The sequence below is a fragment of the Colletotrichum scovillei genome (genome assembly GCF_011075155.1).
Source record: "Colletotrichum scovillei strain TJNH1 chromosome Unknown Contig00003, whole genome shotgun sequence".
NCBI classification, from domain to species: Eukaryota; Fungi; Ascomycota; class Sordariomycetes; order Glomerellales; family Glomerellaceae; genus Colletotrichum; species Colletotrichum scovillei.
This window is the reverse complement of record NW_023336261.1, coordinates 2,777,768-2,797,850: the sequence shown is the minus strand read 5'-3', so window position 1 is coordinate 2,797,850 and position 20,083 is coordinate 2,777,768. Positions and strand designations below refer to the sequence as shown.

General features: G+C 53.9%; 6 protein-coding genes across 6 annotated transcripts; 4 read left to right on the top strand and 2 right to left on the bottom strand.

Moving 5' to 3' along the window:
• The first annotated feature begins 1,294 nt into the window (after positions 1–1,294).
• On the top strand, positions 1,295–4,359 carry HER10_EVM0001833 (WSC domain-containing protein). Its single transcript, XM_035471568.1, has 2 exons — positions 1,295–2,398; positions 2,454–4,359. The coding sequence occupies exons 1-2, from the start codon at positions 2,173–2,175 to the stop codon at positions 4,022–4,024; spliced, it is 1,797 nt and encodes a 598-aa protein (XP_035335692.1). The 5' UTR covers positions 1,295–2,172; the 3' UTR covers positions 4,025–4,359.
• A 2,416-nt stretch (positions 4,360–6,775) lies between these two features.
• On the top strand, positions 6,776–8,998 carry HER10_EVM0011828 (uncharacterized protein). The gene is made up of 6 exons (XM_035481246.1): positions 6,776–7,169; positions 7,405–7,423; positions 7,494–7,649; positions 7,741–7,845; positions 7,933–7,990; positions 8,041–8,998. Exons 1-6 carry the CDS (start codon positions 7,152–7,154, stop codon positions 8,654–8,656), a joined length of 972 nt encoding a protein of 323 aa, XP_035336616.1. The 5' UTR covers positions 6,776–7,151; the 3' UTR covers positions 8,657–8,998.
• A 2,411-nt stretch (positions 8,999–11,409) lies between these two features.
• On the top strand, positions 11,410–12,222 carry HER10_EVM0006173 (uncharacterized protein; the record flags this gene model as incomplete). Its single annotated transcript, XM_035475766.1, has 1 exon — positions 11,410–12,222. One exon carries the CDS (start codon positions 11,410–11,412, stop codon positions 12,220–12,222), a length of 813 nt encoding a protein of 270 aa, XP_035336102.1.
• Positions 12,223–12,384: 162 nt separating this feature from the next.
• On the bottom strand, positions 12,385–14,475 carry HER10_EVM0004486 (major facilitator superfamily transporter). The gene is made up of 3 exons (XM_035474128.1): positions 13,878–14,475; positions 13,296–13,821; positions 12,385–13,247 (listed from the first exon to the last, which is right to left on the bottom strand). Exons 1-3 carry the CDS (start codon positions 14,258–14,260, stop codon positions 12,408–12,410), a joined length of 1,749 nt encoding a protein of 582 aa, XP_035335945.1. The 5' UTR covers positions 14,261–14,475; the 3' UTR covers positions 12,385–12,407.
• A 278-nt stretch (positions 14,476–14,753) lies between these two features.
• On the bottom strand, positions 14,754–17,442 carry HER10_EVM0000730 (uncharacterized protein). The gene is made up of 3 exons (XM_035470499.1): positions 17,315–17,442; positions 17,179–17,257; positions 14,754–17,107 (listed from the first exon to the last, which is right to left on the bottom strand). The coding sequence occupies exons 1-3, from the start codon at positions 17,352–17,354 to the stop codon at positions 14,983–14,985; spliced, it is 2,244 nt and encodes a 747-aa protein (XP_035335587.1). The 5' UTR covers positions 17,355–17,442; the 3' UTR covers positions 14,754–14,982.
• Positions 17,443–17,779: 337 nt separating this feature from the next.
• Positions 17,780–20,083, top strand: HER10_EVM0000124 (uncharacterized protein). Its single transcript, XM_035469919.1, has one exon. It carries the CDS (start codon positions 18,755–18,757, stop codon positions 19,514–19,516), a length of 762 nt encoding a protein of 253 aa, XP_035335548.1. The 5' UTR covers positions 17,780–18,754; the 3' UTR covers positions 19,517–20,083.

The following is a 20,083-nucleotide window of genomic DNA, read 5'->3' as shown; positions in this document are numbered from 1 at the left end:
GACCACCCCGCATACGATCGACAGCTGAAGCGTCCGAGATGCAGTCGTTTATACGCACCGACGCCGCAGACCCGAGACCTTGGAAGGGAGAAGGGATACGAATCACGAAACATGAAGTTTGCGCAGGCAGATGCTAGAGCAGATTTCGGGATTTTCGTCCGAGGTTCACGGTGTTTTCGTGTAAAAGCCGGGTACGTTGCATCGATGTTCAATATTTTGTCCGAGCGGGTGCATGTTGCGAGGCCCTGCAGCAATTGCCCTGTGCTCTGAGACGGTGCCCACTGCCAGCGGCTGAATTGTTGTCGACTGCAGAAGCAGAACAAAAAGAAAACTGACGGAGGATCCTATCAAGGCCCTAGTCAGTGTCTTTAGTCAACCGGGGGTGGACTTCAATATTGCAACCCGACTGCATTATGCATAGTTGAGAGGGGCGCAGCGAGCGGCGAGCGACTGTGCGGATCCTGACAGGTCGACCGGCCTAGACGCACAAGCAAAAGACTGCTGGTACGATGTTGGGCTTGGAATTTACGCTGCTAAGAACCTAAGAGGGTCCAGTCCACCACGGTCATCATCTGGAAATGAGAATGACGCTGGGACGAGAAGAGAAGAGAAGAGGAGAGGTCCCGGCCCGAGTCAGTGCCTCTGTCGGGTATCTTTGTGGTGAGGACAAGAAGAGCGGTCGATGATGGAGGCTTCTGGGCGTTGGGTTGGTCGTTCTTGGAAGGCATTCAATGACAAAAAGATATTCTTAGCCAAAGCAAAAGCCGATTACCCCTGATCCATATTGCATGAAAGATGAAGCATAATCCAAAAGCCACGTTCGACGTCGGTGGCTAAAGTGTGCTTGGAAAGTGATTCCAAGGAGATTGAATCTGACAGCATGATAGAGACTAGAAAAACTGGCCAGCTCAAGCTTGTTTAGGGCACTTTTGGTGAGCGGCAGATGGAATACGTAAGGTAAGGTACCTCATGGAAGGTCAGATGCTCAAGAGACTCAGAAGTCTCCGTGGGCGGGAGGAAAGGCAAAGAGGGCAAGAGGGCGAGATGAGATTAGCAGTCAAGGAGAAAGCGGCCTAATGCAGGTACGGACTTTGGAAGCCCCCCTGTTCGCCGGTCGGACGGGATGAACTGGGATCAAATTGAGCTTAACACTTGCTGTAACCAATAAGACTGAGCTCCTGCCCCGGGTATGGGGCCGTCATCCTTCCCGATTGGGAGGCACCCTGGTTCCTGCCTTGGCTGCCCGGTTTTTGTTTTGTTTCCTTCCTCGCGACTCTCTTTTTAGTCTTTGTGTGTTTTAGCCTTGGAAACTGCACCCAAGGACCTACCTTAGGTATGGTAAGGTATCCATGAATCCTCCCACCGTCATCCGACGACTTCCGCCGATCCAAAAAGAGCCTGGTCTCTTCCTTCACTTTTCAGCTCTATTCCACTTCTGGCGTGGGCTACCTTTGCTCGGACTCCTCGACTTTGCCCTTTTGCACCTGTCCGGCCCCAACTGGGCGGGTAATCCAACATCAGAGCATCTCGGCCCTTGCCTCTTGACCCAAAGAAGCATGGCATTCGCTGACTTGGGTCCGTAGACCTGACTACTGGCGCAGGTGAGGATACACCGACCGCCGCCCCTTAACGTTGCTGTCTAAACTTGTATCCCTCTTCCCCTCGAGGCGCCGCCCACTTCTGTCACCTTGCCGAGTCTATTCTAGCTTTTCACGACCTGGCATCACGGGCTCGATGTGACCGTCCCCGTCACCGTGGCTTCCGTGAAAGACGTGTATGCAAACCAACAGTTCCAAACAATGTCTGCCAAGGCACCGCTCACGCTGGGTATCTTCCATGCTTTACTCTAGATATCACACTAACGCTCTAGTCGTGGCGCTCTGCCCCCGTCCAACCTGACACCACTCTATCGGCCGCTACTCGCATCACCCGTTGAGGTTGTTCCCCTGATTGTGACTCTGCCGGCCGGGATGTCTATCAATCAATCTTGAGCTGCCCGATATGATCAAATTTCACTATATATGATGGGCCTCGATGCCTCTCATCCCCGTCTTTCTTCCAGCTCATCACTCACAACCCAATCCGGGAAGACATTCGCTCGCTCTTGCACACTCGTTTCTTGCAAAGAGATATTACATTCTTTCTAATAACTAATACACACCATCGTTCATAATGGCTCCCATCATCCGGGCCCTGGCTGCTCTCGCAGCTGCCACCCTCTTTAACCAGGTCACCGCGACCACCACCGAGCTGCCGCCTTGCCTCGAGGAGTTCCAACCCTTCACCTACCAGGGATGTTTCCAGGAGAAGGGTACCAAGGGCGAGAATGCCCTCGATTTCCGCTCCGGTCTCAACCAGCAGAACATGACCATCGAGACATGTGTTGATGCCTGCAAGGGTAAGCCGTCCTGACCATGCTTGATATTTGACACGAAAGCCTAACACGATGACAGGTAATGGATACCGTTACGCCGGTCTCACCTACTACGGCGTCTGCTACTGCAGCGCTACCATCAACAGCCCTACCCTCGACGAGTCTGTTTGCAACTACAAGTGCACTGGCAACAGCTCCGAGACCTGCGGTGGTCCCTCGGCTTTCTCTGTCTGGCAAGATCCCACGTTCCCCTCTGGCGGTGCCACCGTCGACGACTACACCTCCATTGGCTGCTACACCGACGACACCAACCATGGCCGCACCATTGCTGAGCGCCAGGACTCTGTTGACTCTGCCACTATGACTCCCTCCACCTGTCTCGCCGCTTGTGCCAGCGAGGGATACGCCTTTGCCGGTGTTGAGTACGGCGGTGAGTGCTACTGCGGTGTCGTGATGGGCAACTACACCACCGCCACTACCATGGACAAGTGCAACAAGCCTTGCAACGGCGACAGCACCAAGAACTGCGGTGGCTCTGCCGTCATGGAGATCTACGTCGCCAGCAAGCTCAAGTCTCTTGAGCCCTGCGGATACGTCCCTCCCGTCAACTCGGTCTCGTCTTCATCCACCATCTCCATCAGCACTTCGGCCACTATCCCATCCATCAGCATTCCTCCCACTACCTCCACCACCTCGACCACCGTCTCTACCCAGGCTCCCCCCTCCACCACCACTGCTCCTGTTACCACTTCTCAGCCTCCCGTCACCACGTCTAAGCCTCCCACTACGATTGCAACTACCACTGCTCCCGCTGTCTGCACTACCACCATTGTCACTCCCGCCACTTGCGAGTATGGCTGCGGCAGCTGGTGCAACAAGAACCTCCCCGACTTTGACGACAACGACAGCTGCACCAAGGCCCACAACAGCTGCAAGCTCCAGGTCAGTGCCTGCCTGAAGAACGCTGGATGGCCCGGCTCTGCCAGCTGCATGGACTTCAAGGCCTGGTGCAGCGATGTCAGCAGCTACTGCTCCAGCTCTTGCAAGGGCAAGGGATCTTGCTCCAAGAAGGACTGCTTCGCCAAGAAGGCTCCCAAGGGTTACAAGCCGGGTACCACTTCCGTGTCTACCTTCCCTTGCCCCTCCAAGCCCACCACAACCTCTACTCCGGTCACCGTCGTCCCTCCTCCTCCTACCGGTGTCTGCAAGCAGCCTTCCAGCTGGTGGTTCGGATACGGCCCTGGCAACCCCGTCGGTGGCATCGAGATCCCCATCGTTACCTGCAACGATATTGCCGTCGACTTCCAGGCCGGCAACCAGTTCAAGCTCTACCTCCAGGCCGACACCAAGCTCTGCAAGTCCTTTGGCCGCGGCAGCGTCGCCAGCGTCTGCCAGGATGCCTGCAAGGAGCAGTACAACGCTTGCCAGAACACCTACGCCCAGGGCTGCAAGACCTGGAACAACCGCCGCGGCCGCCGCGACGATGCTGCCGTCTACGCTCGCGCTCCCGACTTCGCCAAGCGCTGGTTCTTCTCGGACAACTTCAGCGTCGCCATCAACAAGTGCACCGTCCAGTACACCGACTGCCTTTCTGAGAACCGCAACTCCTATGCGGCCAGCAAGTGCGGTTCTTTCGGCACTGGCTACTAGAGAGTTTGCTTGGCTCGCTCTCTTGGGGATGATGCTCACGAGTAGATGTGATAGATGGGGAGTTTGATTTTTAATTAAAAAAGGCATTGGCGGCAGCTTTACACTCTTTAGATGGTTGAAACCTTATCGGTATTTAATGGCTAGTCTTCTCAATATAATCGGGCTTCGGCTCATGTTCATACTCATATCTGGTCGTGATGCTTTTGGAAATCTGATGGAAACGATAGTGACGGAGACAATGACCTATGACACTTTGCTACGCTGCACCCTCATGGGAGTCCGTCTCCCAGAGGCTGTATCATCGTCCGGGCCACGCTTCTTCTCACTACCACGAGTGCCGGCTTCTGTCACTTCCGTGGAATTTTTGGGCGTTGAGGAAGATCACCTTGCGGTCTTCTAGGCCTCCCCGTTATTCTGACCGAGGTAAGCACGTGGTAAGGTGGGTTGACTACGAACTAGATCTTGCGCTTAAGATAGAAGCTAGTGAGCGTGTGGCGTGATACTAATACCGGGGTAAATTGGATGCTAATGAACTTCCGAGGTACAGTACTTGGTCCAGGCGGTCTTGAGTATCATATTTGGAGTCTTGGAGTCGAGAAAGCAATAGCCAGCTCATCGCAGATTGAAAACACGGGAACTTGGGAGTGGAATAAGACTGAGAAGAAAAAATTGTTTCTCAGTATGAAGGCAGGCAGTGAGGCTAGGTCAGACACGGTCGCCCCGCCGCCGCCGCCGCCGACTCGGGAAAAGGGATTGATGATGGCTCGTGCGGCTTCGCCGATGCATCGCATAACTCGCCAGCATGGCCAAGTGGTAAGGCATCGCACTTGTAATGCGGGGATCCTGTGTTCGATCCACAGTGTTGGCACTGCACGAGAGCTGATCACCGTCTGACCTCGTTCTTTTTGATGTTTCTATGATATTGGGCAATTTTCTTTTGTGTCTGGTTTATAGATCTGTAAGGGATGGGGGGATGTCGTTCGATGTCTTTGGTTCAAGGGTTGTATTTTTGTCTTTGAGTTTGGATGTGATGGGGGTAAGTAAGGTAGTATTGGGGTTGCTGGGAAGTTTGAGTTGGATGTCATGTGAGGGGCGGGACGTTGATTAGGTGGCAGGCAGGGAAGCTTGCTGGGCAGGACCATGGCTGGCTGGGCGACTCGCAACCATAACTGCGGATGAGGGCGAAGACACGCGAGGTTTCTCTCTCTGACCATGTCTCGGTACTGGGATTCCGCCGCTGGGTTTGCTGTTGTCATAGATGATCTGTCTGAAATGCTTCAGTGATATCTCAAACAACATACTATGCCTCTTGTGCCGAGGGTTTCTTCTTTTCTCTCTCTCACAGCTTGGAGGCAAAGCGAAAGGGCAAGGCATGATGTTCCTCAAGAATATCGAGTGAGACGCGATTCAATACCAAGTCAAGTTCTTGACAGGATGGACTTCGACCACTTTGTCGATCTTTCCAAGGGAGGATTTGGAGATACACAGTTGCTATCGTCTCTGATCTCAGAGAAGAGGTTCCCAAGCATCGAGGTAGACATCAAGCTCACGGTTGGGATCAGTGATTTATGATCGACTCCGCAATATCAACGAATCCTGTCTGTCATGTTGTGCCGTAAGTTTTGACATGTCCTGAACAACGACGGCGGAGTGACATGTCAGGTTACGTCTTACAAGTGAGTAACAGCACTTAGCATCACTGCAAGCTTGGGACATATCTACATCTCACAATATCATAGGAACATGTGGTGCACACCGAAGACCCGGGTATAGGCGGCTGCAAGCTTGCGAAATGGTGTGTGTCTGTCTGCAAGCGTTGCTCGAGTCGACGAAAGTCCTAATTGGGATTGAGTTCGCCGTCTTCCCCAGCTTTGTGGAGCTTCGCGCTCAGATGGTATTGGCCGTCCTCGGGTAGCCACCGAGGAGGCTTGGCTCGCATCTCACGGCGGGGTGAATACGGCGTGCGTGTGTGTGCTTCGACACCGAGAGCTGGGTTTCAAGAGCTGGGAGGTCAGGGCAGAGAGGGGCACCAAGCTCCCTCATTGACCATTTCGAACCTGCCCCGCACAATGTCATGCTCTCTTGGGATTTTTATGGAGGGGGAACAGGCGATGTCGGTTGAACTGTTGGCAGCAGCGGCAGCAGCTACAAGCAACAACGACAGCGGCAGCGAATACGGATGAGAGAGTTCGGTGCTCGGTTTGGTTTCCGTTTCGGAGCCGGGGGCGCCGGCTGGCACAAGATAAGGGACGATTGGTTGCCTTACGCAGAGGATGTGCCGAGGATCCCGCCCCTCCTTCATGATTGTTCTTTCTCACAATGGTCCTCACTTCCTCGGTTTTCGCGCAAAGAGCATAGACCTGGAATCTGTGTCATGCTAGAGCGAAGTTTGGCCGGGTCGAATGATGCTGGAGACCATTCGGCACCGGAGACCGGGACCTCAGATTGGCCGAAGCCGTCGAGACCGGGAGCTAACAAGGTGAACCAAGGTTTAGGCGGCGTGATGGGCAAAAAGTGAGGTAAGAGGGTACATGGTGAGGTACCTAAGGTGAGGGGGGAAAAGAGGCCGGCGCGTCTAGAACCCTAAACACGGCAGGTTGCTCACACTGAAATTGGTAGGCACGGCACACAAAAATGGAGGTCGGAAGAATTGCTAAGCGAGCCGGGAACGCAGAGCGATGATCTCACACCAAAACTGCCCTTTGCTGGGTGGAAAAGACAGTGCCCTGGAGTGGCCTTTCCCCCCTCTACAGGGCACAGCGCTCTGCTCCCAGCGTGTGCAGTGCCCGTGCTGAAGCCATTTCCGGGCTGCCATTGGGTGAAGGGAGCACAGCGTGCCCTTTCTGCCTGACCTAATTTGCTCTGTGCTTTCCCGTCGTTTCCCTCTCTTGCGCTGTGTGTGGTGCTGTGATTTGTCCCTCCCGGAACCCCAGTGGCCCCATCGTGCGCAGTTTCTTCACCTCAGGTCCCATCCGTAACATCACCAGAGCACCGGCACCAATTGGTCCCATACCCCCCCCATTGAGCATCACCACCACCGCCAGGTCATGGTGTTCTAACCTTGTCTCTTACCCCAATCATCATCCTAGACTAGGTCGCTATTGTACACCACAATCCAGGCGACAAGATGTCGGTCGCAAGCAAGGTAAGCTGAACCTCTGTCTCTATTCTCGATGTCGTTTTGCGTTTTATTTTGGTGCGAGTTGTTTGTCGACCGAGTTGTTGTGTGTTTGTGCGTTGACCTCGTCGGCCTCGTCATCCCCCTTGTTGGCGGCCTCCTTCTCGATGTTGTTTTGCTCGACTTTTTTTCTGGCTTCGCTCCTGCCATTCATGCCCTTGGGCTCCAAAGACAATGGAAACTAACAAACGTACCTGTATAGAACCTGTTCGAGCTCCTCGGTATGAGTCTCCCGAATGAACGAACCGACAAGTCGTACCTCTGAGCCAATGCCCTAACTTCCCACAACAGGCAACGATGCCGAGGATGACACTCCTCAGGCGCCCGTGAAGACGGTTGAGAAGAACTCTCTGCGCTCAACCAAGCGCGGCGTCGAGCCCGAGGCCCCTTCCCGTGCCCCCGCTGCCGGTGGTGCCCGTCGCAACAACGCCTCTGGCAACGAGGCTGGTGAGTCTGCTCCATCATCAATTTGCAGACCTCGGGAATGCAGACCCCGCTTTGCACCTTGACCCGCTGACACGACTTCTCTCGCCCATAGCCTTCCGTGACCGCGGTGCTGGCAGCGACCGCAACCGTGGCAAGACCACCGACGAGCCTGCTAGAGGCGGCCCTCGTGGCGGCTACGGCGCCCGTGCCCGTGGAGGTTCGTCATGTTCCACCGTCCCCATGCTTCGACGTCGCATGCGTGGGAAGAGGCTGGAACCATTCGCGTGCTAACAAATACAATTAGGCCGTGGTGGACGTTTCCCCCGTGAGCGTGATGACCGCCAGTCTAAGGGTCTCGCCAGGTAATTTGAACCGATTCACGCATAACACTCCACGTACTTACACGTCGCAGCGGCTCCGAGAAGCAGGCTGCCCAGTCTTGGGGCGCCACCGAGGGTGAGGCTGAGCGCAAGGACGAGGTTGCCGGCGAAGCCATTGCCCAGGCTGAGGCTAAGGACGCTGAGGCCGAGGCCGCCGCTCCCCTCGAGCCCGAGGAGCCCGAGGAGAAGCAGGTCTCCTACACCGAGTACCTCGCCCAGCTTGCCGAGAAGAAGCTCGCCATCGAGGGCAACAACAAGGTCCGCGAGGCCAACGAGGGCACCAAGCTCAAGAAGGAGTGGGCTTCCGCCAAGGAGGTCTCCCGCGATGAGGATGAGAACTTCATGATCGGCACCGGTGGCAAGACCAAGCGCGAGCGTGAGCGCAAGACCAAGCAGCTCCTGGATATCGACCAGCGTTACGTCGAGCCCGAGCGCTCTTCCCGCGGCGGTGCCGGCGGCCCCCGTGGTGGCCGTGGTGGTCCCCGTGGCGGTGCCCGCGGTGGTGACCGTGGTGACCGTGGCGGTCGCGGACGCGGCGATGGTGCCCGCGGTGCCCCCCGTGGTGGTGCCCCCCGCGGCGGCCGTCCCCAGGGCGCGCAGATCAACACTAAGGACGAGTCTGCGTTCCCCAGCCTCGGCGGCAAATAAATGCCCACCATAGGTCGCCTATATTCGCCCACATATAGGTTGAGACAAATGTGCTCCGACACATATATCCGGCTCTAGTCAATGATGGAGAACGGAAGGGAAGGACCAGTTTTCGGAGAAAATTTGCAGAAAGGATTGGTTGCGTCAAGGTTTCCGAGGACTGGGCCGGCTGATTTCTGGTCGTTGCACGATAAATGAAAGGCTTTTTTCTATCTAGGTACTCATGGACGGTATCGTTCAAAAAAGTCAAAAATGGTCTCGTTTGCATTGGTTTTTAAAGAAAGTAAAAATGTCCCATCTATTATCGTGTGTTACCTGATGGCTAGTTTTTTGAAATGCCGCAACCAGACATTGTGTTTCGTGATAGTAAGGTAAATGGGATGGGGTACTGTTGTTCGAGGAAGCTTGTGCCTACCTGTCCGTCACATTTCGTCTGGTGATATCTGACATGATTACCAGTCTGCCTGTCTTTGGTTGTATTGATGGTCATCATGTTGGACAGCTTCATCCATGGACTATCACCCCGGTATCTCCTCCTCGACGCTGACGGTTCAGCATGGGATTCGCTTAAAGGAAGCCTAGCTGCCTAGTTCTCGATCCATTACTTGACAATCCGTGAGGCAACTCATCTTTACTGATAGTCATCTTTTGGGAAGAGCTTGGACTCGGCATACCAACTTGTGAACAGAAGAGCTCGCTTGTCTTTGTACCAGAGACTGGTTGATGGATTCTGATATCAGCAACGGCAGCGGGGGTGCTTGTTTGGCTGCCATGTGCACTCACTTCAGGAGATCATGTTGTGAGTTGTAGGCGGATCATGAGGAAAGTGTTTGCTATCATTCAACAGCGCGGGAAAGCTTGAAGTGCGCCAACTAGATAAAGGAGTTGGTGGTCTACGATATTGGGTCCTGCGAGGTCTCTTGTGCATATAGCGAGTTAGGCTGTTGGGATATCGACGACGTTTGAGCTGTTTCTAGAACTGGCGCGGAGAGGGCCATGAGCACCTACCTCATGTTCAACTATCAGATGGGGCTGGAGGTGATGTAAAGTAATGTGCTTATTTATGTCGCTTGCGTGAAGTGGCGGAAAGTCGTCTCCCCAGACTATTGGGATTGTCGGACACCATCGTGAAGCTCTTTGATATCTTGGAGCCAGATGTAAAATTTGGGATTCACATCCGGCACCACGAGTAGCTAGCCATCGTGGAACTATCCCCAAATCTAAGAAACAAGCCAGCATCAGCCCGTACATATAGCCCTCCACCTTCTCACTGCTTTGCGGCTGTGTGTTCTGCAGTGAATACGCTGCGACCTTGGGGAAAAGATAACCCAGAGCGACACGCTATTCTTTTTTACCTAGTGGTGCGGGAAATGAAGCCACAAAAATGACAACTCAGACCTGACGAAAAGATGATCCAGGGCGACATGCTACCATTCATTAGTGGTGCGGGTGACAACGCCACAGAATGGACAACCCAGGAATCACGCTGTATACCAAAGAAGTAGAGCCGCAGCCTGCATTTTGAAGACGACCAATTCGGAAGTTTGGAATCTTTAGAGTTCGAACCAATGCCGGATATACACTTCCGCGTCTTGAACATCCATCGTGCTGGATACGGATATCTGAGGCTCCTGATACTAGCAGTCCCGGGCAGGCTTGGTGGCAGAATCTTTGGTTGAGTAAGGAATCGCTGTCGTGGTGCGGTGTTGCCTCTACCGGCGAAGGGGGAATACTGGTGCTCCTGACAATTGTGGCAAACCCGTTCCTGAACTTGCACTGAGACCCTGGGCAGAGGGAAGTATTTGCTTGTATTCACCAGGGCGCGAAGCAAAGCGTAAAGAGACGAGCAGGAAAGGCCATGTTCTGTAGGTAGCCTGTGCTCATGGTCTCAAGTGCCGTGCAGTCATCCCCGAGAAAGCATGGGTATTCAATACACATTTGAAGCCCCGTTTGGGGCCGCCTACAGCTAGATCTATGAGCACCAAGTCCAGAGACTACTGAAGGCGTTGAGTTCGGAACTTGATAACACAAAGTATTGATGTGATCCTCCTGACCCAATTTCGACCACAAGATTAGTAGCAACGACACGCATTGGCTGGAAAATGCAAATCTCAGCTATGATTTCCTTGAAGGTTGCAGAAGAGACACGCAATACTACAGCGTATCCGAATTAGCCCATTCTTCAAACTTCCATCATCTCTGTTCTGTAATCCTCAAATGTAGAGTATGAGAGAAAGGAATATGCTACCAAGTACGCGATCTACAACGCGACGTGGCGAAGACCTTGTAACAGAATAGAGCCCTAATACAAGCTGATAAATGGTACTGATGCGATAAAGAGACGTGCCATCCACCACACAATCCCGAGAAAGAACATCGAGATCTTAAACCACAGTCCCTCGCAAATGTCATAGAGAACCCACAAAGCATCTTTTATTTCCTCAGACAAAGGACTTGACCTACCGACGTTCCTGTTCAACACAGAAGGGCATGTAATACGATGACTGTGTCACCGAACATTCAAGAATGCATTTGTCCTCAACGTCTTTGATGGGCATGTTGTAGAAGACACTTCCTGGCCCATGCGAGCATTGATGAATATATAAAAAAAATACTTGAGAACCCCCATCCGATATACTGTGAAAACGACTGGACTTGTCTACCATCCCTAAGATATACTCGCTCACTGACCTCTGACGGATACACTCACTTATACAGACCTCGCTGATATCACGGTATCAAACCCCTTCGAAATGAACACGCCTCCCTACATCCACAACTGCGACGATTCCAAAGGTCCCTGGACCGTCAGCAAGCGATGCTCACTCTGCATCCCAGCCCGCCATGACGCAGGCAAAAAGCTCGGCAAGTCCGCCGCCATCACCCACCGCCTCCGCCGCGCGACTAACAAGCTCAAACGCCGCACGCCACCCCCGTCACATTCCGTCTGCTCCGAGTGCGGCGACGAGGGCCGCGCAACAGTGACACTCGCCGAGCCAGACTGGAACCCAGAGCCAGAGTCATCATTGTCGTCATCCGGTTCTGATGCTATTGCCCGCCAACGACCAACTGACAACATAGGTCCCATGAACGAAACCCCAGCCGACTTCGTATACAGGCCGTCGATTCCGGGAGATCACGAGTACCGCCGCGAGAAACCCGCCGGCGTGGACGAGTGGTTCTGGAGCAGCGGCTCCGGGGAGAGCTACAACACCCGGTTCCCTCCCCCCTCGCTCGTAAAGAGACTGATCTACAGTTTCTGTTGCTTCTGCGTTGTCAGCATGGTCGCGCCGAAGCCCCCGAAGCTCACGGAATCGGAGCGCCGCAAGAAGGAAGAGGAGGGTTGGAACAGACTCCAGCGGGGCAAACGCCGTTCTCGCCCCTGGATCCGGATGATCGATTGGCAGGCTATCAAGGCCGCCGAAGAGGAGGAGCGGCAGCATGCCAAAGATGAGGTCGGCGTACCCACTGGTCTTGAAGCTATCGTAGAGGGGACATCGACTGGAGACGAATGCGAATTAGTCCGATCAGGAGTTTTTGATTCGGACAGTCGTACTGCACGGTAGAACATCAGGAGTCATACAAACGCAAGGTAACATTGGCAATCTGCACGAAATCAGGATTAGATACATAGCTGGGATCATGGGAGACACCAGCACAGCAAAGGTATGTTTCTTAGATAAATAGACAGTTCACAGACATGATAATGATACATCAAGGTAATAATACGTGTATTTCGTAAGGCATACCATCACTGCTTCTCCCTGTAAAAACGAGCAGCATCAATGCCCAGACTGGCAAAGAAGAGGATGGCATTAAAGGAAGCCATCATGTAAAACGGAGCGCCGTTGGACACCGCGTCGAATAAGTAGCCTCCTAGCTTGGTAAGAAGCAAAATAGCTGCTCCTCCGAACCAGGAGTACATGCCGGCGATGGAGCCCTTGAGTCGCACTCGCGACACAGCATCCACGCTAGCATTGTGTTGTAGTAGAGGCGCAGACTCTGGGGAAGTCTCCAAGGTTTCTGCCGAGTCTTCGACCGTGTCGATGACCTGAGACTTGGGGATATCTGCAGTCAGAACGCCACGGCCAAGGAAGCCGAGACTGCAGACAATGGCACCAATCTGGCTGATGCCGATTAAGATCACGATTAGGAAAATGGCGGGGCTGCCGCCTCGGCCGTCGACGTTCTTGTATTCCGGGCTCTGCAACTGTGGCAGAATAATGTAGCCAACGATACCGAAGGCCGTGGCCAGGAGAATGGGGTAGTTGACACGACCGCGTCTTCTGTTGAAGTATCCGAACGCAGGCGCAGCAAAGAGACCAAACAGCTGAGCCACGCCAGTCAGTATTGACGAAAGGAGATAGGCGGCCCGGCACTCCTTCTTCAGCTCTGGCGAGGGGTCATGCGGGGAGCCCTGGCAGAAGCCGTTGCTGATATAGTAGGTGTTGATGTAGAGGGGGATGAAGAGCGAAATGGCAACAGTGGATGCGCGAGCCACAAAGCCGCCCAGGTATCCCAGAGCGATCTGAGAATCCGTGAAACCGAGAGTTACGGAGTCGCGCAGGAGGCGGAAGTATGGAAGCACCTTCTGTAAAACGTCAGCAATTTCTCCAGAAACTTTCACAAGGCAACCTACCGGCCGGGTTGGGTGGTCTGCCCTGTTCTCGTCAGACTCGTCTTCTGAGTCCGAGTTCGTCTTCAGGCCCAATAGAGTACTCCAGCCCTTGCCTTCCTCGCCCTTGAGGTTTCTCAACCCAAAGAAGACAAATACCGAGATCACAAAAGCCACGATGCCCACCACATAGAAGCTGTCGGCGACAGCTGTTGCAGGCGTGATGCCATCAATCTCCCCAAACCGGGCGGGAAGCGGGAGGAACAGGGAAAGCGCAACCAGCGCGCCGCATCCTGTAAATAGCCCAACGTAGCCCGCCAATGACGAAGGCCTCCCAGCCTTTGCCTCCTCTCTCTCACTCGCTGTCGCGGTTTGTCCGTCTCCGCCGAAACCATGGAAGCGCGCCGGGGTAATAGTCATGTCGGACTCGAGGGACATGGCCACACTGTTGCGAGGATTATGCGTCGGTTTATTCGCAGCGTCAGCGGAGCTGTCCGAATTGTCACCATCGTCCGTCAATGAAGGCAGAATGGCCGTTACCATGGTGGCGCTGAGGGAAGAATATTAGCACATGTTGCCTGCTCTGGCTTTCTGTTTGTCACTTACGACGCTGTGGCGCCAATGGCAAAGAAGATGCGCGCCAGGAGTAGCTGCGGGTAGACATTCTTCGCCTGAACGAAAAGAAGCAATGCTGCGCCGATGACGGCATACCCGATGACAGCCACCCATCTCACACCGAGCCGGTCCGAGACGAGACCCCAGACCGGACATGCGACGAGGGCAACGAGCTCGTCTACGAAGCCGAGAGTGCCGACAATGTCGCCAACGCCATCCTTGACGCCAATTAGGTCGGTAATGACGAAGGATATGCTGCTGTTGAGGAAGACGAGGAAGGAAATAGAAAAGAGAGATATGCCGAGGAGGTATGTCACTGCTTGCAGCGTAGTAGTTGCCTCGGAGAAGGGCAGATATCGGGAGAGAATCGCCATGATGGAAAAGTCAAGCGCCGTGGTATTTCGTCGAGCAACTGAGTTGATTCTCGTTATTTGCCGCAGACCACCGTTCAGCTCCAAGCTTACATCTCGCGGCGGGCGGAGGAGATGCTAGGAACGTCGGGCGGTTTTGTTTGTTGTTGTTGATCACAAGGGAGAAACGTGAATCAAGGTAAGAAGTGGGTGGGGAGCTGCGCGCCTGCGGTAGTGAGTGCCGGTGCGGGACGTCGGGTGAGCATCATACACCTGAATTGACCTGAGCTCCCTACTCTAAACTCCGGTCGAGCCGCATTACATAAGCCCCTTAATGACAGTCCAGAACGACGACCTCACAGTGACCGCCTCACTATGACCGATACACACCCGTCCGGACACCTGCTACAGCGCGGACCCCGTGGCCGCCGACGTTGACAATTCCGGGCACTAAGTGAATGTTACGTTTAGGTTTACGAAGCTCCCTGAGCCCCAGAATTTGAGAGTGGTTGGCAATCGCCTCGAATTTACGGATGCTTCGATACATTTTCTCACAATACCTCAAAAAAGTTTAACTCCGGAAAGTAGTCTTTCGTTTTGACACCGAACGCCACTGGCTGCTAGACGCTCCTTACGACTTTTGCCTCCATAAATGCCATTTCCCGAGTGCCATTGTTCATCCCTGACTCCGTTGCTTTCTCGTGATCGCATCCTCCGTTAAGATGTTTTGCCGTTGTCCTTTCAATTTACCATGACCAGAGCACCTTGTGGTGCAGCACACGAGCCCCCAGTCGTTCGAACTCGAACGGCGTGACCCAAGAGTCATTGGCCGGGAGTTTGGCAAAAACGCTAGCTCCCTTCCAGGTCACAACCTGCTCGTCCATATCCCTGGCACTTCGACTGACCAAAATGCGATCGAAGAGATCAGGTCGCCGTGCCTTGAGCTTCTCCTCTAGCACGACTGTGAATTGGGGCGTCTTCGAACCACCTCCAATGACCATGATACTGCCCAGGTAATCACGCAGCTTCTTGTCGTCACCCTTGGCTGCGTTGTAAATGCTGGTCAGAATAGCAAGATCTAACGGTGCAGTGGGCAGAACGCCGTCGCGTTCAATTGCTATGGCCTTGGCGCTACGCGCAGAGGCGTCAACGAACATACCCGGGGGCGGCTGTAGAACAGCCGTGCCGTTCGGGCCCGGCGTACCGCCATTCCTCACGGGGGGAGCGGGGCTTCCTCCGTTGACGCCCTCCTTGCTTCCGCCGAACACGAAAGGAGCTGGCAAAGGCGTGCTGACACCCTCCGGCGCTGGCGATGGGGCATTGGACCCAGATGGAGTGCCGTTGATGCCGTTCTCGCCCCGCTTCAAGAAGTCAAACGGCTGTGGTCTTTCTTTGACCGGCGTCGATACATCGTTCTGCGATTGGGTAAAGCCATTGGTAGGTGCAGAATTTAATGATGGCTTGACGAGAGCCAAGATTCCAAACTGGGCTGCTGATGTCGGATCGTCGGGGATATCCACGTCGTATGCATTGTATGATCGGTCAAGCAACTTCCTCCGGCCTCTTATCTTGGTGCTGTTGTCAAAGATGGCCGGATCATAGAAGCCCATGGGAGCCAGAATGACCTCATCGTACGTCTTGAATTGGTACTTGTGCGTCGGTTGGTTTGGAGCTCGCAGGTGGAACTGATATAACTGGACGGAAATGTCCGCTTGAGCCATCGTGCAATGCTTCATCTTGAGCTCCTCAGCCAGGAGGAAGTCATGTCGCCTCCTAAGATTGATGTCTTGATAGGGGAAGTTGTCGTAGAGTAGCATCTTGACAAAAGTCTCCGTCACATCGTAACCGCCGTACTTCAAGTTGATGCGAGAGTCTTCGACACAAAGGCCATCTTCAACGCAGGTGATTGATGTCTTTTGCGCTCCCACATCGACGACGCAGGCCTGAGTGTAGCCTGCACCGAACGTAGCAGCCATGCCTTCCTGAATGAAACATACCCGGTTGAACTCAAACCATGTCATGCAAGATCGAAGCACCTGCTCCACATACTTCTTGTCGTAGAGGTCTGGGATGACGAAGACGCAGCTGTACTGTCTCCAGGCGCTGTTCTTAGTCAGGCCAAGCTCCTGTCTAATTGCCTTGTCGAGGAGGGTCTCGAGATCGTCAAACATGTGTTCAGCGTTCAGGTACTCATCCTCGTTCATGTGTCCATGCTGAATGGGCCACCAGAGCTTGAATTTAGGTTGAGAATCGTCTGGCACTCTTTGCGCTTGATGCCCGATGAAACAAGACGCAGATGATTTGGGGTCGTCGAGATTGTTGACATCCGTCCAGTCGATTTGTAGAGGGTCGTTATGTGTTTGAATAATTTCGGGCTCAGTCCGGCGGTTATAGTTCAAGACAAGTTCCTTGGAGTTGGGCAGAACTTTGCGCTTGTTTGCGCGCATCTCCAGCTTGAGATCGCTGCACATTTTGGTGTACTTCTTTGACCACTCCTCGCCGTATTGTTGGTCTTGTGTCTTTGCTTCGAATTGGCGCCGGGGGAGCGCTTCATGCATTTCCGCCTCGGTCTGAGGGAACTTTGTCGCAAGTGTCATGGGGATGGACTTTGGAAGGGCGTCGCTGGCGAACCCAATTCGGAGGTTTTGACTACCAGGGTGAATGACGATAACTTTGGATGGATCGAGGCCGGCATTGGCATCGGTAGGTGCTTCGTCAGGTTGAAGTTCGGGTATAACGAGAGGAACCTCGGCGCGCCCGCTTTGCGCAAGAGCACGATCTCTGTCCTTAGCAGCTTGAACGATCCTGTCGCGGGTGGCGTCGCCTTGAAGTCGCAAAGCGAGAATCTGATCATCGCGCTTCATATAATCCCTGTTGGACGAGGAATTGTCAGCATCGCCGCAATGGAGATAACGCGAGATAGTCTATTGTAGAAAACGTACGTGTAGTAGTTCTTCTGATTGATCGGTGTGACGTCTGGCCAGCTGGTCTGCTTCATTCCATTGTCGGTTCTCTCCAGGCCTATGGTCCACGGTTAGCTTGCCGCTCTACAAGGTGAAGGACTCCAGTTTAACTTACCCTCCCGAAGGAGAACCCTCTCGCTGACTTTGCCTACCATACTGTCGGCTTACTGCTCGGGATTGGAGCCAGAGAGCGAGCTGGTGTTGGTGTTATGGGTTTCCAATCGGAAAGGCAGTGAGAATCACCAGCCTCAAGGTTCGGATAGCTCTCAGCCTCCTACATGCAGCCAACCATCACGTCTGGCAGCCTGCTGGCCCGTGCAGGAAGGTGTGGCTGGTGTCATTATCTCTAGTGGAGGAACTTGGAGATCCGTGGCTCAGCACGTAGAGACGGGAGTATAATAATCCGAGCGCATCCTATTATGTAACATTCCCAACATCGCCAGGTCCTGCCTTCTCCGCGCGGTGTATGCCCAAAAGAACACCGTCGACACGTCGCATGTCATGTCTCGACTCTATTCTACGACATAAACACTTTTCTTGGCGCGGCAAAAAGTGTGTCTGGAGGAAGCTGCTCTGTTGACCACATTGGCACGACGTCCACCAGGCGATCCTTGTGGGATCGTTGCATTGAGTGCACAGTTGGGCACAGTTAAGGTCAAGTCAGGTCATCAACGATACGATTCCGTTCTCTCGTCCAAAGAAGCTTAGAGTCGCGACTCAGGGCGGTCCAAGCACCACGCAGTGGCAGACCATTTTGCGGCTCCAGAAGCAGCAAACCATTGGTCATGAGCTGGGTTGCTCGGACTCGGCCTTGGATGTTAAGTAGCTTGATGCTTTGCAGCTCAGCTATTGCTTGTTTTGCATGAGCGATCACTGAGTGGATGAACTTGACACGACTTCCGCCGAATCAAGATTTCAAACAACACAACTCGATACCAGCATCTCCTGGAAGCCTTGGCGGGAGCCTTTCAACTTACCATTGGAGGTTTCCGCGTTGCAATTGCATTTCTTTGCCAGGATATAAATTTTGGTAAGCAATGCTGCGTCAAGGTCTGCGACCTTCAGCAGTTTCCTCTATCGACTTTAGTGTAAGGCGCCTAGTGGGCTATTGTTCACTATTCTCTTTGTTCTCCTAGGTACGATGATGACTATGTCTCCTCTCAAGGCGATGCGCCCTTCTTCTTTTCAAGGCAGCCATGAGTTCAAGGTACCTTGAGCCGTTGGTACCTTACTTAAGTGCTCACCTTCCAGGTCCAGGCATTTGACTACCAAAGTGGTAGGCACCTCACCTTGAGTCACCTGACATCGCCCCAACCATCAAGCAATGACGTCGTCACGTAAGGTTTCGCCTGCCAGATGGGAAACCACACATTGTGCCACGTTTGCTTCATGACTCCGAGCCGACTTCAGACACATCTCACTGAGAACGCTCGCGATCTCGCCCATTTCAACTAAAACCCTCCAACAGCCTTGACATTTCCACTGTTCGCAGGCGCCCAAACCCCACAGCTTAGTCCCCCCTCTCATACCTTGGCCAAGAGCATCATCATCAACTATGCCTGCCATTCCCATCTTCAAGGACACTCCGATCAACGCCTCCAAGGCATCGGGAGCCACTCCGCAAACCGAGGAACCACAAGCCAAGGACCATTCCAATAACGCCGAATTATCGCAAAGCCAAGTCGGCGCACCCGCACCATCATCGACCCGCCAGCAGCCATACCCGCCGGCACAGCCTGGTGCCGCCCCGTCTCTCCCTGTCCAGACAGCTTCCGCACAAGCATATCCTGTTCCGCGCCCAACTCCCACTCAGAAGACGAATGATGTCAGTCCTCCGCCGCCCCAGCCAGGCGCTGCCCCCGTGCCGGTAGCGGGCACGTCGACTCTGCCTCCTCCGCCGAAGGCAGGCCAGACCTACCAGCCTCCAGCCCCAACGCCCGCCACTACGGCCACCGTTTCTTACCCTCCACAAATGGGTATCCCTCCTCCAACCATGTCACACGCGGCGTTGCGAGGATCTTCCACGCCTACTACTAATGGACCTCAGATGACTGGGCCGCGACCTGTCCCACTAGGAGGCGATCCTCCACTCAGCCTTGAACACCCTCCAGGATATCAGCAAGACGTTAGTGCGTCTGAATTCAGTAGCCATCAAAGAGCTGCTCACCAAGCTGCGGTAGCATCATCGGCAGAGAAAGGCTATCAAAGTCAGCCGGAAGAAGGAGTATGGGACACTGCGAAGAAATGGGCGCAAGCTGCTGGTGGCAGTTTGGCTGCGGCTGAGCAAGAAGTCTGGCGAAGAATCAACAAAGACTAGCACAGTCAGGCACGACTTTTCCGTGTCACCGTATCAATCAACTTCACACTACTAAATACCAAGCCCATCACTTTGAGCTCTAGCTTTGAATGGACACCTTTGTGAACTCAATGAGGATCGATTCGAAGCCTTGTCATCGGCTGTTCTGCTCCATCTTGGCCGGGTACAGCTGGCGATATGTTGTCAGTCTCCAACCGTAGGCATTAGGCGCCTAGCTCTTTAGGCCCCTCACCCTTACTCACCTATTTCCCAGGTTGATCCATTCTAACACCTCGCACCAGTCGACTAACTAGCGCAGGCTTTTTCGGCTTCGCGATTCTACCTTTGTCTCTCTGATCACTTCTCGCGGTTCTGCCTTCGTTGCAGTTGCTTTCTTTTTGAGAAACCGAGACTTGCCCGGGTCACAATATGGCAGCAGCGCGCCCAAGATCGAAGGCCAACACGGTCTATGTCACTTCCAACCTTCTATTTCCGTCGTTGCCATGGTTGGTGCTAAACTTACACTAACGTCGGCCGGAACTCCTACCTTGTGCAGCCCGTCATTTCCTAGCCGTCCCGTCAGAGAGC

Bases quoted from the DNA above. Each gene is read 5' to 3' on its own strand.
- HER10_EVM0001833 (XM_035471568.1), top strand. From the start codon at position 2,173: ATGGCTCCCATCATCCGGGCCCTGGCTGCTCTCGCAGCTGCCACCCTC. The intron at 2,399-2,453 runs GTAAGCCGTCCT...ACACGATGACAG, and splicing joins ATGTGTTGATGCCTGCAAGG to GTAATGGATACCGTTACGCC.
- HER10_EVM0011828 (XM_035481246.1), top strand. The intron at 7,846-7,932 runs GTTCGTCATGTT...AAATACAATTAG, and splicing joins CGGCGCCCGTGCCCGTGGAG to GCCGTGGTGGACGTTTCCCC. The intron at 7,991-8,040 runs GTAATTTGAACC...TACACGTCGCAG, and splicing joins CAGTCTAAGGGTCTCGCCAG to CGGCTCCGAGAAGCAGGCTG.
- HER10_EVM0004486 (XM_035474128.1), bottom strand. From the start codon at position 14,260: ATGGCGATTCTCTCCCGATATCTGCCCTTCTCCGAGGCAACTACTACG. The intron at 13,822-13,877 runs GTAAGTGACAAA...TTCTTCCCTCAG, and splicing joins GCCATTGGCGCCACAGCGTC to CGCCACCATGGTAACGGCCA. The intron at 13,248-13,295 runs GTAGGTTGCCTT...GACGTTTTACAG, and splicing joins CAGACCACCCAACCCGGCCG to AAGGTGCTTCCATACTTCCG.
- HER10_EVM0000730 (XM_035470499.1), bottom strand. From the start codon at position 17,354: ATGGTAGGCAAAGTCAGCGAGAGGGTTCTCCTTCGGGAGG. The intron at 17,258-17,314 runs GTAAGTTAAACT...CGTGGACCATAG, and splicing joins GAGGGTTCTCCTTCGGGAGG to GCCTGGAGAGAACCGACAAT. The intron at 17,108-17,178 runs GTACGTTTTCTA...CTCGTCCAACAG, and splicing joins AATCAGAAGAACTACTACAC to GGATTATATGAAGCGCGATG.
- HER10_EVM0000124 (XM_035469919.1), top strand. From the start codon at position 18,755: ATGCCTGCCATTCCCATCTTCAAGGACACTCCGATCAACGCCTCCAAG.